The sequence below is a fragment of the Grammomys surdaster genome, unplaced genomic scaffold (assembly GCF_004785775.1).
Source record: "Grammomys surdaster isolate TR1022 unplaced genomic scaffold, NIH_TR_1.0 126219, whole genome shotgun sequence".
NCBI lineage: Eukaryota > Metazoa > Chordata > Mammalia > Rodentia > Muridae > Grammomys > Grammomys surdaster.
Genome location: NW_021621022.1, coordinates 9,055,218 through 9,070,920, shown reverse-complemented (window position 1 = coordinate 9,070,920; position 15,703 = coordinate 9,055,218). Strand labels below are relative to the sequence as shown.

Genomic DNA, 15,703 nt, shown 5'->3' with positions numbered 1-15,703 from the left:
TGTGTGTGTGTATGTGTGTGTGTATGTGTGTGTATGTGTGTGTGTGTGTATGTGTGTGTGTGTGTGTGTGTGTGTGTGTGCTATACTCTGATAACTGACGTTAATAATGAAATGATAACGAAGTGGTGGGTTCTAACAATTATGTCACTCCCACCAAGCCTCGTCTAACAACATGGGAGAGGGGATGGAAAGGATGTAAGAGCCCATGGATAGAGAAGTGTGCTGCTTAAAGAACTTCTAAAATGACATGGCCATTGTCTTCATGAATTCATTGCAGGGTGGTCATCTTGCAGAACAACACAAAATTGGCCTGGTGACACTTTATCATGGAGGAGGAAGGGCTGATGAGGCCCTGTGAGACAGTGGTTAGTTAGTGGTCATTGGAGAAAGTGGATATAATTTTCTTCACTGGTGTAGTCATTGAAAAGTTGCTCATATTCCAGTAAATAACACCATGCTAACAATCCCCGTGAAACTCAGTGGGTCATACACAAAGACATGACAGTAGGGAGCTAGAGCTATGGCTCCAAACTTAAGAGCACTGGCTGCTCTTCCAGAGGACCAGGGTTCAATTCTCAGCATGCATAAGGTGACTCACAACCATCTGTAACTCTAGTCAGGGAATTTGACACTCTTTTCTGGCTACTATGGGCACCAGATACACACATGGTATATAGACACACGTGGACAGAACACATAATAAAAAGAAAGTTTTAAAATTTAAAAATTTTACATGAAATTAGGGTGAAAAGTAGGATGGGAAATTTCTTTTTAAAATAAGATTCAAGAAAACCTTACTAGTTTTTGTTTGTTTTTTGGATTGTGATGCTTTTTAAACATTTGTACAATTTTTAAAAACGTATTCTTCTCTCATACAATACATCCCAACCACAGCTTCCCCTCTCTACTCCTTCCACTCCCTGCCACCTTCCCTGTCCCCTAGATCCACTGCCCTCTCTGCCTTCTCCAAGAAAAGAGCAGGCCTCCCAGGGACAGTAACTGAACATGACACAATAAAATACAGTAAGACCAGCACAAAACCCTTGCATCAAGGCTGGGCAAAGCAACCCAGTAGAAGGAGAAGGGTTCCAAGAGCAGGCAAAGGAGTCAGAGACACTTTCACTCACACCATTAGGAATCCACAAAACCCCAAGCCAACAACGATAGATAACATATGCAGAGGACCTAGCACAGACCCATACAGGCTCCACTATTGTTGTTCTGGTCTCTGTGAATCCCCAGGAGTCCTGCTTAGTTGATTCTGAGGGCTGTGCTCTCTGGTGTCCTAGATACCTTTGGTTCCCACAATTCATCATCTTCTTCCACAGGGTACCCAGTGCTCCCAGGGAAGGGCCCAATGGAGACTTCCAATTTAGATTGTCTCTTTGCCTGCTGTTTGGCTGTGTGTCTATGCATTTGCTCCCATCAGCTGTTGGAGGAAGCCTCTCTGATGATGACTAGATTATGCGCTGATCTATGAGTGTAGCATACTATCATTAGAAATAATTTAATTAATTAACTTACTTATTGGATAGTCCTATTGATTTTATCCTAAGTCTTTGGGCTATCCAGCTCTGGTTCCTGCTTATCCAGTGTCAGGCATGGGCTCCCTCTTTTGTGTGGGGTTCAAATTAGATTAGTCATTGGTTGGACACTCTTTCTTACCAGTTCTGTGCCACCAGCTGCCCCAGTTCATCTTGCAGGCAGGATAGGTTGTAGGTTGAAAGCTTTGTGGCTGGGTTGTTGTCCGAGTTCCACTGCTCAGTCTGCTGGTTACAGAAAATGGATGGTTCAGGCTCTGTATCCTCCATAACTAAGAATCCTTGCTGGGGTTACCCTTAAAAATTCCAGCGTTTCCTCTGCACTAGGTTTCCAGTTCCCTTCCCCCCAATGCCCTCCAATTCCAGTCTTCATTCCCCATGTTCTCTGTCTCCATCCATCCCCACCCTACCTGCTTCTTCCTATTCCCGTTCCCACCCATCCCCAGTCTAGCCACACAATCTATTTTTTCTTCCCAGGAAGATCCATGCATCTTCCCTTGAGGCCTCCTTGTTAACTTAGCCTCTCTGGTCTGTGGATTGTAGTACAGTTATCATTGACTTAACAGCTACTATCCACTTACAAGGGAGTACATACTGTGTTTGTCTGCGTTACTTCACTCAAGTTGATTTTCTGTTATTATTGTTTCATCCATTTGCTTCCAAATTTCATGATGCCATGTTTTTAACAGCTGAGTAATATTCCATTGTGTAAATGTACCACATTTTCTTTATTCATTTTTCAGTTTAGAGCTATCTAAGTTGTTTCCAGTTTCTGGCTATTATGAATAAAGCTGCTATGAAAGTTGCTAGTTGAGCAAGTGTCCATGTAGGATGGAGTCCTTTGGGTATATGCCAAGAGGAGTATAACTGGGTCTTGAGGTAGATCAATTTCCAATTTTCTGAGGAACTACCATATTAGTTTCCATAGTGGTTGTACAAATTCTCACTCCCGCTAGCAACAGTGGAGTGTTTCCCTTGCTCCACAACCTCACCAGTATGAGCTGTCCCTTGTATTTTTGATCTTAGCCATTCTGATAGAATCTCAAAATGACCTACCTGGACTTCTGGCACATGGTGATGGGGAGGAGAGTGTAGATTGGGTAGAGTGGGAGGGGGCTCCCAAGAGAGAGGGGGAGGTCCATGAGTGGATGGCTGGTCTGCCTGGGGTTCCAGCATGGACTCTGGTGGAGCAGGGGGTCTCCACCTGAGTGCAAGAGGGAGTTTCTGAGGAGGAGGAGGAAGAGGAGGAAGAGGAGGAGGAGGAAGAGGAGGAGGAGGAAGAGAAGGAACCACTGTACTGGAGAGGGATAGGGCATGAGATGGTCCTGCCATGAAAACTACTAAATTCATTATACACATGCACGGAACTTTCAGAGGAATAATAAAGGATACAGCGTGGAATTAACTCTGTTGTGTTTCACATTTTCTGTATCTACCCACTAATAAATGTGTCTTGGCTATTGTGAATTTGTGAAAGTAAATCTAGGTATGTGTATAGATGTTTCTTTGAAATAATCAATTGTAGATCTTTTTTGTCTATATCCATGAGTGGAATTACTGGGTTGTACATATTTTTAGGTTTTTATATGCATATGTATGTATGTAACTTCATATGTGCTCACATGTAAAGTTTAGAAAACAACCTCAGGTGTCATCTTCAGGAAGGCCATTCACTTCTCTTAAATCAAGGTCTTTCATTGGCTTGAACTCACCAGTTAGGCCAGAGTGTCTGGCGAGCAGACCCCAGAGATCCTCCTATCTAAGAGACTACAAGGACATGCCTTGGAGGTCTGTCTGCGGGCTGGTCGAGTGGTTAAACACTGGCTGCTCTTCTAGAGAATCTGGGTTCAATTTCTAACCACCTACATGGTGGCTCACAACCATCTAGAGCTCCAATCCCAGTGTATCAGACACCTTCTCTGGCCTCCACAGGAATTGCACACGCACATGGTGTGTAGACATCATGCCCTGTATTTTTACATGGGTTCTGGGGGTTGAACACTTGTGCTTTTAAGGAAAGAAGTTTATCAATTAAGACATTGCTTCAGATTTGTTTTCAGTTTTCTCAAGAGCCACCATACTCTTTTCCAAAATGGCTCTACTAAGAAATGTGAATTTTTGAAGGACAGCTACTAAAAGCGGAAAAATGGGATGAGAAGAAAGAGAGAAGAAAGTGACGGTTAGGAGGAAAGGCCCCAGAAGAATTGTAATGGCCTAAGAGAGGATCCATGTGGATGTGGGCCACATGGTTGATTTAGACCACAAGGGAAAAAGTTAATTTGATCTGCTTTCAGTGTCCCCTTGATAGTCTTCTGTGAACTCTGTTAGAGGTACAGAGAAAATGCCTAAGATTAAAGGAACCAGGAAGAACATAGGCTCATTTCAAAAGCTGGAAAGAAGAATGATAAAAGAAGGCAGCAAGATTTCCTACCAGGGAGCCAGGCAGTGGTAGTGTAAGCCTTTAGTCCCAGGACTCAGGAGGCAGAGGCAGGCAGATCTGTGACTCCAGTTTAGTCTACAAAGCAAATACCAGGACAGCCAGGGCTGTTACACAGAGAAACCCTTTCTCCAAAACAAAACAGCAACCTCCCTACCCCCCCACCCCCCTCCCCACCCCACACACAATTTACTACCAGGGATAAGGAAACAGAGCACAGCTCACATTTGACGGAAAGGGAAGGAGGTAGTGAAGACAACCAAATGGAATCCCAGGAAACAGGCCTAGCATGGACTGTAAGAGGAAGGCTGGATATTAGAGGGAAGAATGCTTTTGTTAAGGACGGACTGGTATATTCTGATGAAGCAGGAAGGGTTTCTTGCATTGATTAGGCCATAAAGAAGCCATGGGTTTGTAGGGCTGGAGATTTGTATGATGTAAATGGTGTTTGTGTGTGAACATGCACAGGCACAGAGGTCAGCTTTGGGTCGTGGTCTCAGCTGCTGTCAACCTTGTTTCTTAAGACATGGCCCTCACTAGGACCTGTGGCTCTGTTTAGATGAAGCTGGCTGGCCAGCAAGCTCTGAGGATCCACCTGTCTATAGCTCCTAGTTACTGGAATTACAAGTAAGCCACCGTGAGTGTTAGGAGCAGACTCAGGTCCTCTTAAAACTGTTATCCTGGTTATGACAACTTAACACAAACTCAGTTACTTAGAACAAGGAACCTCAGCTGAGGAAGTGCCTTCCTCATTAGATTGTCTGTTGGCAGTCTGGAGGGCATTTCTTAATTGACTGACATGAGAGGTCCCAGCCCACTATGGGTAGTGGCATCTCTGGGTACGTAGGTCCCGGGTGGTATAAGAAAGCAGGCTGACAAACACCAGGTGGAATTCAGGGAATTTTGCTGAAGAGGGGGAGAGAGGACTGTAGAAGCCTGAGGGGACGGTCAAGGACACCACAAGAAAACTCAGAGAATCAACCAACCTGGATTCAGGCTCACTGAGACTGAAACAACAATCAGGGGAGTTGGCATGGGTCTAACCTAGGCATATGTGTTAGTGTTGTGTAGCTTGGTGTTTTTGTGGGACTCCTGTTTCTGGTACTTTTATCTGCTTTTGGGAGCTTTGTCATCCTACTGAGTTGTTGCCTTGTCCAGCCTTAATATGAAGGAAAGTACCTAATCTTATTGCCACTTGATATGCCATATTATGTTTACAGCTCTGGGAAGCCTGTTCTTTTTTGAAGGGAAATGGAAGCGTGGTGGTGGTGGGACTAGAGGGAGGGAGGGAGGAGAAACCGTTGTCTAGATGTAATATATGAGAGAAGAAATTGAGAAAAAAGAAAAAAGAAAGCAGGCTGGGCAAGCCAGTAATTAGTACTCTTCCATGGGTTCTGTTTCAGTTTCTGCCTCTAATTTCCTGGCTTTAATTCCTGCCCTAATTTTCCTTAGTGATAAGATGTGACCCGAGATTTGTACACCGTTTCCATTTGTAAACCATTTCCTCCCCCAATTTGATTTTGGTCATGGTATTTTATCATAGCTATAAAAAAAAAGCAGCCAGGTTGTGGTGGTGTATGCCTTTAATCCCAGCACTTGGGAGGCAGAGGCAGGAGGATTTCTGAGTTTAAGGCCAGCCTGGTCTACAGAGTGAGTTCCAGGACAGCCTGGGCTATACAGAAAAACCCTATCTCGAAAAACCGGAAAAAAAACACCCCCCCCCAAAAAAAACCCACAAACTAGGGCAGGGTCAAGCACTTTACTGACTGAGCCATCTCCCTGGCCCCAGTTGGACTTTGGAAGCCATGGTGTGAAGGTGATGTAATTGAGAAGATACTGATAATATGGAAAACCTTAATGTGGAGCAGTAGTCGTCTGTAGTTTTGTAGCTTTCTCATGGAATATGAACAGGAAAGGGAATGTCAGAATGTTGCTCTAAGTGTACACAGGTTGTTTGTCTCAGTCTGAAAACCCCAAACCTGAAATGCCCCAGAATCTAAACATTTTTGAATGTGGACATAAAGTCATAAGTAGAAATTACACACCATAAAACTTTCATGTACAGAATTGTTAAAAGGATTATGTAAGGGGCTGGAGAAATGGCTCAGTGGCTAAGAGAATTTGCTGTTCTTGAAGAAAGTCAAGGTATTCCCAGCACCCACATCATGACTCATAAACATTGGTAACACCAGTTCGCAGGGATCCAGTGCCCTCTTCTGACCTCTGTGGTCATCAGTCACATATATGTTACATATACATACAGTTATTCTAACCTCCATGGTCAACAAGCACATATGAGCTACATATACATGCAGTTATGCGAAATATTCATACACACAAAACAGATTGAGCCAGGTGCAGTGGTTCAGGACTTTAATCTAGCACTCAGGAAGCAGAAGCAGGCTGATACTCACAAGGCCAAAGCTAACCTGGTCATACAGTGAGTTCCAAGCCAGCGAGGGCTACAAAGTAAAGACCCTCTTTCAAAGGACAATGATAACAAAAACCCCTAAACCTAAAAAAGTGTTTTTAAATATATAAAGTTACCTTTAGACTGGGCATGTACAAAATGTGGATGTTAATGTAGGGGTGCCGGTGCCAGTTGAATTTTGTTAGGTCTTCTGTACTTGAACATACTTGGCTCTTTTTTTTTTTTAGTCTTGGATTTGTTCACACTTTACAGTTGTAGAACAAGATTGTATCTTAGTGTATATAGTAGAACAATCATTGAATTAGGTAGCTACTACAATTTTTTAGAAAGCTGCCAATTCGCTACAGTGAATAATAAAAAGTTTAACTTTCCATGAATGAAAAGTTATTAAAATCCTCGTTAAAAATATCTTATGGCATAATATTGTGGTTCATGCCTTTGATCCCAGTACTTGAAAGTCATAGGCAGGTGGATCTCTTTGAGTTCAAGGCCAGCCTGGTCTACAGAGACTTTTGTCTCAACAACAAAACACAAGCAGTTTAGGGGCTGGAGAGATGGTTTAGAGGTTAAAAAACAACAAAAATTTGCTGCTCTTGCAGAGGACTGAGTTCACTTCAGCATCCATATCAGGTGATTCACAACTCCTATAAAGGAAAAAAGCACTTTTAAAATATGTGCCTCTGAAGATTCAGAGCCAGGATTGGCAGACCACAATCAGTCCAAGGTCAGGCTTGGCTCACAGCTTGTTTACCGTGAAATTTTATTGAACTTTGCCATACTCATGAAATTCTATGCTATGATTTTGTGTTGTTATAGCAGAGATGGAATGGTGTATGGTCGTGTAAAGCCATAGATACTTACAACATAGCCTCTTACAGTGTTCTGATCCCCTGCCTAGAAGTCTAGAAGGATATAAATGATGTGTGAAAGCAAGCTGTCTGGAATTATGGATTTTTGTTTTATTTTGTTTTGTTTTTGCCTTCCCTCCAGATCTTTCTCAGTTGTTTAGAGAGGTCTTAAGCTGATGATCCCCCTGCCTCAGCCTTTCATGTAGCTGAACTGCAGGCATACACTCCAAGCCTGGTAGATTAGTTACATTTTCTAATGTTTCTATTCCAGCAGGTCATTGTCTCTTTAGTCACCTGTGTAATTATAAATATGACCACTAGGTGGAGTGCAGGTACAAAAAAATGCTTCTCAAAGTTACATAACTTGCTGCACAGCTTTGCTGTTTCAGTGAAACTGAACTAAAACCCTCTTTGTTATTTTGCAGCCCCAATGTGGAGTGCAAAAGCATGAGGTTTGGCATGTTGAAGGACCACCAGTCTGTCACTGGAAACGTCACTGCTTTTGATGGCTCTATTCTGTATCTTCCTGTTAAGCTTCAACAAGTGAGACCAAGTGGAGATTGTGGTGTGGGTGAAACTCCTGTGTGCTCTGATGGTTTGAATAGTGTCAAAGTACACATTTTCTGGACAGTTTACTTGGCAGAAGGCAGATTTCTGCAGAATACAGCAGGAATCATCCTCCCAGCCCCACTTCAGCTTAAGTTTATGAAGTAACATTTCTTATACGTAAATGAATTGACTGGTAGGAAGCATTTAGTCTCTGACAATCACTCAGATTTTCAACTTCAGGGCTCAGCAGTAAAGAACACCTGATTCTCCTGCAGAGAACCCAGTTTCAGTTTCTACCACCCATACTGGGAGGTCTAGGTCATCCTCTCCAGTTCCAGCGATCCAAAGCCCTCTTCTGACCTCCTTTTGTACCTGTATATACATGATACACATGTACATATATATAAAATCAGTTATAAAACTAAAGACTTAAATGTTCAACTCTGAATTTTACTTATTTATTTTGTTTGTTTGTTTATTTATTGTCACACTGATTTTGCCAGCACAAACTACAATGTGAAGGGGAAGTAGAAGCTACCTTTTGTGTGCTAGAAGTCTGTTAGGGTTAAGGCTTTGTAGTTTTGTCATTTCTTGTTACCTGTACATGTTTATTTGTTAGGTTGTTGAGTTAAAAAGCCAGAGAAAAACTGACGATGCCGAGATCAGCATCAAGATTCAGCTGACGAAGATCCTTGAGCCGTGTTCTGACTTGTGCATTCCCTTCTACAATGTTGTCTTCCGGCGGTAAGGAGGCTGCTGCAGTCTTGTGCCTTTAACTCAGCATGGTTGGAATAAAGCTCCCCAGGAGGTGTGCGTGGCACACAGTGTCTGTCTGTAGGTGGGCTTGGAAGCACTTAGTGAAGGGTGATCTTAGTATCAATTCGCTCAAAAGTTATCTCTCACTCCACAGGTCAGGTGTGGGTATCTGCAGTTAGGTGTATGGGTAGCTGAGTAGGCAAATGGATTCTTTTGGATTAGTTTAAGAATTTTTCAGACCAGATGTTTGTTTTTTGAGACAGGATTTTGTATAACTCAGGCTAGTCTCAAATTTGATGTGTAGCTGAGGCCCGCCCCTCCACCCCTCCTGCTTCAGCTTCCCTGATGCTAGGATTACAGGCTGAGTGACCACACCCAGCCAAAATGGACAGTAATATGCAAGGGCTCCTCAGAGTACAAATATATTTGGTGAGAGATATTTTCTATACTTTAAAAAATTATACAGAGTTTATAATTGTTTGTTTTCTTTTGAAGGGCTCTCAATTTTGCACAGGAGTTAATCCCAAACTATCTCTCATTTAGTGAACTAGGACCTAGTGAGCTGCTGGAACAAACACAGTTCCCTTGCTGGACTGTTCGCAAATTGGAAACGAGTTCATTTGCATTCTCCTTAGTTCATGGTGGTCAGTAATATAATTTAAGCTGGGAAATAGCCATGGGTTCAGTGAGCTGGGTCCTGAGTGAGCCTTCAGTCATGCGCACACGCTGCAGATGCATGCCTTTCTAGCTTAACTTTTCTATTGCAAGACTGTTCTAAACAGAGGCTACATTATGCAGAGAGCAAAAGCTTTTCTACACCTCAGGCTTGCAGAGGAAACCATAGCTAAGACTGAAGGAGCTTTTGGACCTTTTCTGTTAGGCTTAGGCTGCAGCTTGAGAGTGAGTGCCTGCCTGGTGAGTATGTAGCTCCATGGCCCACCCAGCACTGAGACAGAGAAAGGGAACTCACCCCTGCCATTTATTTCAGGGTAATGAAACTTTTGGATATGAAGCTTGTGGGGAGAAACTTCTATGACCCTACAAGTGCCATGGTACTGCAGCAACACAGGTTGGTGGCTTTTTCTTCTGGTTCACTATTGAATGTTCTGAAAAGAAACTTTCATTATGCCCACTGTACATAGGACAAAAGCTTCAGCCATATTTTGTTGTCATAGTACAATTTATCAACTAAATCTTTTTGTTTGTTTATATCTCTAGTAGTTTGTTCTGATATTGATTTGGTTACATTTTCCCTCTAAGCCTTCCTCATTATTATCAGGAAGGGCAGGATCAGTATTGTGTAAAATAGGGGCTCTGGTGCTCTTAGACCATCTCTCTCTTCAGATTGCAGATCTGGCCTGGCTACGCGGCTAGTATCCGGAGGACAGATGGGGGTCTCTTCCTGCTCGCTGATGTCTCTCATAAGGTCATTCGGAATGACTCTGTGCTGGATGTCATGTGAGTGCATAGAGGGATCCACCTTTAACACCATGATGACTTTACAAAGTTCAGAAATGGGTAGTGGGAGGACAAGTTAGACCCTGTTGTCTGTGTGTGTATGTGAGTGGGGTTAATCATAAAATGTATTAAAAGAACTGGCTCCAGCTATGATGACTCCCCCAGGTCTGAGACAAAAGGGTTACCTCAAGTTCAATCCTGGCCTAGGCTATATAGAGTTCCAGGCCAGCCTGAGCTACTGTGTAAGACCCTGTCTCAGAAAACAACAAAACAGAGAGCTGAAAGGATGTTCTCTCTCTTGAAGCCTGCTGAGGTGGGCATCTGATTGGGCATGTGCTCTTCTTCGAGAGTGCATATTTCATGGATGGGTGAAATCAAATTACTTCTTCTGAGCCTTGTTTTTAAGTCTTGTCAGGTATCACCCCATCATGTCACACACAGACTGAGGCGACTGGTGGGGTGTTTTGTGTTTTGTTTTGGTTTTTTTTTGTACTTTGAGACCATATTAGTACTCTGTCTGTATTGCAGGCTAGCCTGGAACTCATGCTGTGATCTAGACTGGCCCTTAATATGACTGTAGTACAAAGCCACCCAGCTCTAGAGCAGGGAACCCTCTGCTGTTATGGCCACTTTCATCCTCTGGACCTTTTGTGTTCTTACAGACTCCAGGAAACTGCCAAAGAGAAGTTATTTTCTTAGAGGTCAGAGCAGCTCAGTCTTTAGAAATAGTAGATTTCCCCCCCATTACAGGAATAATTTATATGCTTCTAAATGGTAGCAAGCAACAGTGTTACATGTTGCTGTTACATTCACAGTAACCAATTTAATGATTTTCCCAGTGGAGTTCAGGACCATCTTCAAATGTCTGCTGAGTACTGGTGAGGTCAGGTTGGCTGGGTTTTCTTCTGGCTGGGATCCCCCACCTCCTTCCCTGTGTACCACCTGTTATGTCTCAGACCTAACACTGCCTGTGTTGGTCCCCTGCTCTGGTGCAGGGCATGTCCTCCTTTATCTCCTTGGAGAAGGCTACATAGAGGAAATGCTGTGAGCCTCAGGTTTACGCTAGATTGAGTGATGTTCTAGGCAGGAAGGTCTTTCCCCGCAGAATCAGGGCAGTGCTGCTTTCCAGTGGCCCCGCCTTTGTGTGAGCAGAGCCATATTGAGTTCTTTTCCCAAGTATTCAGGTGTTCTCTTCACTGTGCTTCCTGTTTTAGAAGGTTTACAAACTTCCCTTTTGTTGTTTTTGATTTTTTGAATTAAGTTTTCTCTATGTAGCCCTGCCTGTCCTGGAACTCCCTCTGTAGATCAGGCTGGCCTCAAACTCACTGAGATCTGCCTGTTTCTGCCTCGAAAGTGCTGGGGAAAAAAGGTATGCACAACCATATTTGGCTCCTTTTTGTTGTTTCATTAGCATATGTTAATTACACATAGCGGTGGTTTTGTGATATCTCACATGTGTCTATGATGTACTTGGTCAGCTGGCCTCTGCCGCCCTTTATTTTACTCCTGTTTACTCCTTGCCTCTTCCTAACCAGTCGTTCTTCTCCCCTCTTGTGTGTTATTTTGTTGAGCATATTTTTGTGACTCAGCAGGTTCGAGGTTATGTGAGCATGGATGAAGGCTGATTTACCAGGAGCCATGTACCACTAAAGAACATCCTTTCTAATCTCCCAGCAGCTATTGGGTCCTCAGAGAGGGATAGGACCTCGAGAGCCCCTCCCCATGAACAATTTTAACTTCCTATAATCTCCATGCAGGGTGGCCTCTTGCTCCTTAGGATGGAATGGTGACTGTCCCAGTCTCCTGCGGGTAGATTCTCTGTAGTCTGAAATATTAGTTGTTGTATGTTCCTTTCTGTACATTTTAGGATTCTTTATGGTATGATTTTCTTGCCTGAAGTATCATATGCCATTTAGTTAAGGATTTACTGATGGCAATTTAGATGTTTATCTAAAACTATCATTTATTCTGCTTTTTAAAGTAAAGTTTGTAATTGGTAGATATATTCTTCTAACGTTTTGTCTGTATTCTATTGTCTTCTAGCTTTCATTGTTTGGATTTACAAATCAGTTGCCCATGTTACAATTACTATCTTTTAAAAATTATCCTTAAATTTTGTTTTTTCAGAAAGTTTTTATTTGTTTGTGTTTTGTTTTTTCCAGACAGGGTTTCTCTGTGTAGCCCTGGCTGTCCTGGAACTCACTCTGTAGACCAGGCTGGCCTTGAACTCAGAAATCTACCTGCCTCTGCCTCCCAAGTGCTGGGATTAAAGGTGTGCGCCACCACTGCCCAGCCAGTTTTGTTATAGTTTCTCTAGTTATAGTCTCTATTAAAGAAAAAAAAAATGTGACACCTGTTTAGAATAGTAAAGTAGACTTTGTGAGGACCGTTGGTGGTGACCACTGTGAAGATGAGAGGGATGGACTCAGCACTGAAGACTGTTCACAAAGCAAATAGGGACTAAGTGCGCATTTGATATGTTGCCTAGACTGGTCCAAGTTCCTAGCTGGGCTGGAGCAATCCTGCATAGCCCCCCAGGTGGCTGGCCACTACAGGCTTACACCATGTGGAGAAATTGTAGCCAAAGACACTGAAGAGGATCACAGTAGTAGGCCTCGGACATCATCTGGGGGGGGGGGGATGATGGGCATGAAGGCTGATCAGATATAGAAGGCAATCAAATATCAAGGCTGGAATTCTGGCTAAACTGACTCAGTAGGATTCTTGCTAAAATGGGTCAGTGTGGTGGGTGGTGAAATGGAAGCTTGGTTAAGAAGAACCCAACTAGAATTTGGTCAAGGAGAAGCTCTTCCTCACGTCCTAACAATGGTCCTGTGAGGTCCTTGTGTAGTCCTCTGCTCTTGAGTGTGGGCTGGACTTTCCCACACATCTCAATGAATAGAATGTGTGGGAGGTAGAGTATGAAAAGACTGCTTTCTGCCTAGGGTGTGCTCTCTTACTGTCTCTTGGGTCACTGCCCCAAGGGAAGCCAGCGGCCATGTTACGGGGCAGCCTCTGGAGTGGCTCACTTCAGTGATCTTGGTAATACATCTTGTCTCAGTTCAACCTTGAGGTGGCTGCAGCTGGGCTGAAAACCTTGTCTGCATCCTTATCAGAGCTGCCTTGCTAGGCCACACTTAATTCCTGACTCACAAAAATGCTGAGCTATGTCTAGTCTTTTATTTTTTTATTGTTTTTGTGACTCTGGAGACAGAACTTAAGGCCTCATGCATGTTAGGCTAGCATCCTGCACTACGCTACATTCCAGCTTGTCCAGCCTGGGCATGGTTTTTCAGATATCCACTTATTTGTGTGTATGTATGTGTGTATGTGTGAAGGTCAGAGGACAGTTTGAAGGAGTAGATTTTTCTCCCTCCACCTTCAGGATCCAGGAATCAAACTCAAGTCTTCAGATTTGGGAGCAAGTGCCTTTACCCACTGAGCCATCTCGATAGCTCCAGTGTGACCTTATTAAACAGCTTTATTGAGATATAGACTGAAGTATACTCATTTGGAGGGTGCTGTTCTGTGACTGTTAGCATATCCATAGTGTATGCTGTAAGTTATCACTGCAGTCAGTTTTAGGACATTTTCATCACTACAGAGAGAAACTCATAGCCTTTGGCCATTAATTTCCTTCTTTGCCCCCAGGCCCAGAGAAACCATCAGTCTGGTGTGTGTGTGTGTGTGTGTGTGTGTTTTATTCCATCCCTTCCTCTCTCCCTATTTTTTTCATTGTTTAAGATAAGATCTTGCTGGCTTGTTCATGTTGGCCTCAAATTTGCAATCCTCTTACCTCATTAATTTGTTTTCTAACTATTCCAAACATTCCATATAAAAAACAACCTTTGTATAATATTCTGTGTCTTGGTATGTTTTCAAGATATATCCATGTTATATGCATGATACAGTTCCTTTTTGCATGGAACAATACTCTACCATATTGATATACTATATTTTTATTTTAAAAACATTTATTTTCATTTTGTTATGTGTGTATGAGTATATGCTGTATGTGTACTGATGGAAGTCAGAAGATGCCAGGTCCCCTGGACCTGGAGGTAGGGGAGATTGTATGTTGTCCACCACAGATGCTAAGCTCTAGTACTCTTGAAAAGCAGCGAGTGCTCTTAACCACTGAACTATCTCTCCAACCCCAAGTATTTATTTATTTATTTTCTTTCTTTCTTTCTTTCTTTCCTTCTTTCTTTCTTTCTTTCTTTCTTTCTTTCTTTCTTTCTTTCTTTCTTTCTTTCTCCTTCCCTCCCTCCCTCCTCCCTTCCTTCCCTCCCTTCCTTTCTTCCTTTTAAAAAGTGATATTAAAATGTTTTGTGTGTGTGTGTACACTGTATGCTTGTAGGTGTGTTTGCTGCTTGGATTTGGAGGTCAGAAGACAACTTTGTGAAGTCTGTTCTCTCTTCTACCTTTTTGTGGGTCCCAGGGATCAAGCTTAGGCTGATAGGCTGGGCAGCGAGAGCCCTTCTCTTCTAAGCCACTTTGCTGACCTTGCGGTATTTATTACTCAGCTGTTTGAGGGATACTTTGTTGTATTCCCTTTTTTTTCTGTGGACTTTCATGTCCAGATAGATCTTGGTGTGTGTATATTGCCATTTCCATGTGTTCAACTTTTGTCCTTTACTTAACCCAAGGAGAGCTTGGCATTTCTCATGTTCCCACCTGAGGTGTTTGAAGGCCCTTGTTCAACTGCAGCCTCCCTTGCTGTCATCTGTTTCTGTTCTAACCACCTTTGTGCTCGAAGTGAGTCTCACTGTGGCTTTGATTGCATTTCCCTCATGACTAATGACATTGAGCAGTTTTTTTGTACCTTTTGGCCATTTGAATATCTTAGTGACATATTTAGATCTTTGACCCACTTTTAAAATGCATTTTTAAAAGTATTTATTTTATTTCACATGCATTGTTGTTTTGCCTGCATGTGTGTCTGTATGGGGGTGTCAGATCCTAGAACTGGAGTTACAGACAACTATGATCTGCCATGTGGATGGTGGGAATTGAACCTGAGTCCTCTGGAAGAGCAGCCAGTGTTCTTAACTGCTGAGCAATCTCTCCAGCCTCTAAAATGCATTATTTAATTGTAAGATTTGTGTATTTTAGATACAGATATCTTGTGAAATATGTAACTTGAGATATTTTCTCTCATATGAATTGTCTTTCCTGTCTTAGAGTTTCTATTGCTGTGATGAATCATAAAAGCAACTTAAGGAGGCAAGGGTTTATTCAGTTTACACTTCAGTCAGCATCACTACTCACCATCAGTGAAAGTCTGGACGGAAACTCAGGCAGGGCAGGAACCTGGAGGCAGAGCTGATGCAGAGGCCATGGAGGGGTGCTGCTTACTGGCTTGCTACCCTTGGCTTGCTCAGCCTGCTTTCTCATACAACCCAGGACCATAAACCCAAGAATGGCCCCACTCAAAATGGGTTGGGCTCTTCCCTATAAATCACAATTTAAAAAATGCCTTACAACTGGGTCTTATGGATACATTTATCCTTTTAGATAAATTTAGTTGTGTCTCGAGTTGACATGAGACTAGCCAGCACATCCCCTCCCTCCTTTCCTCTTCCTTCCTTCTTTCCTTCCTTCCTTCCTTTCTTCTCTTCTCTTTTTTTTTCTTTCTTTCTTGCTGAAACAGGATCTGGTTATGTAGCTCAGGCTGACCAGG

At 42.9% G+C, this 15,703-nt stretch overlaps 1 protein-coding gene across 2 annotated transcripts in view; it reads left to right on the top strand.

The window, feature by feature from the left end:
• Piwil2 (piwi like RNA-mediated gene silencing 2) overlaps positions 1–15,703 on the top strand; it is a 59,255-nt gene that overhangs the window by 10,638 nt on the left and 32,914 nt on the right. For both annotated transcript variants that reach the window (XM_028758805.1, XM_028758807.1), the window contains 4 exons: positions 7,683–7,800; positions 8,426–8,550; positions 9,551–9,631; positions 9,907–10,020. In XM_028758805.1, the coding sequence (XP_028614638.1) occupies positions 7,683–7,800; positions 8,426–8,550; positions 9,551–9,631; positions 9,907–10,020 (438 nt within the window). The remainder of the gene's footprint in view (positions 1–7,682; positions 7,801–8,425; positions 8,551–9,550; positions 9,632–9,906; positions 10,021–15,703) is intronic.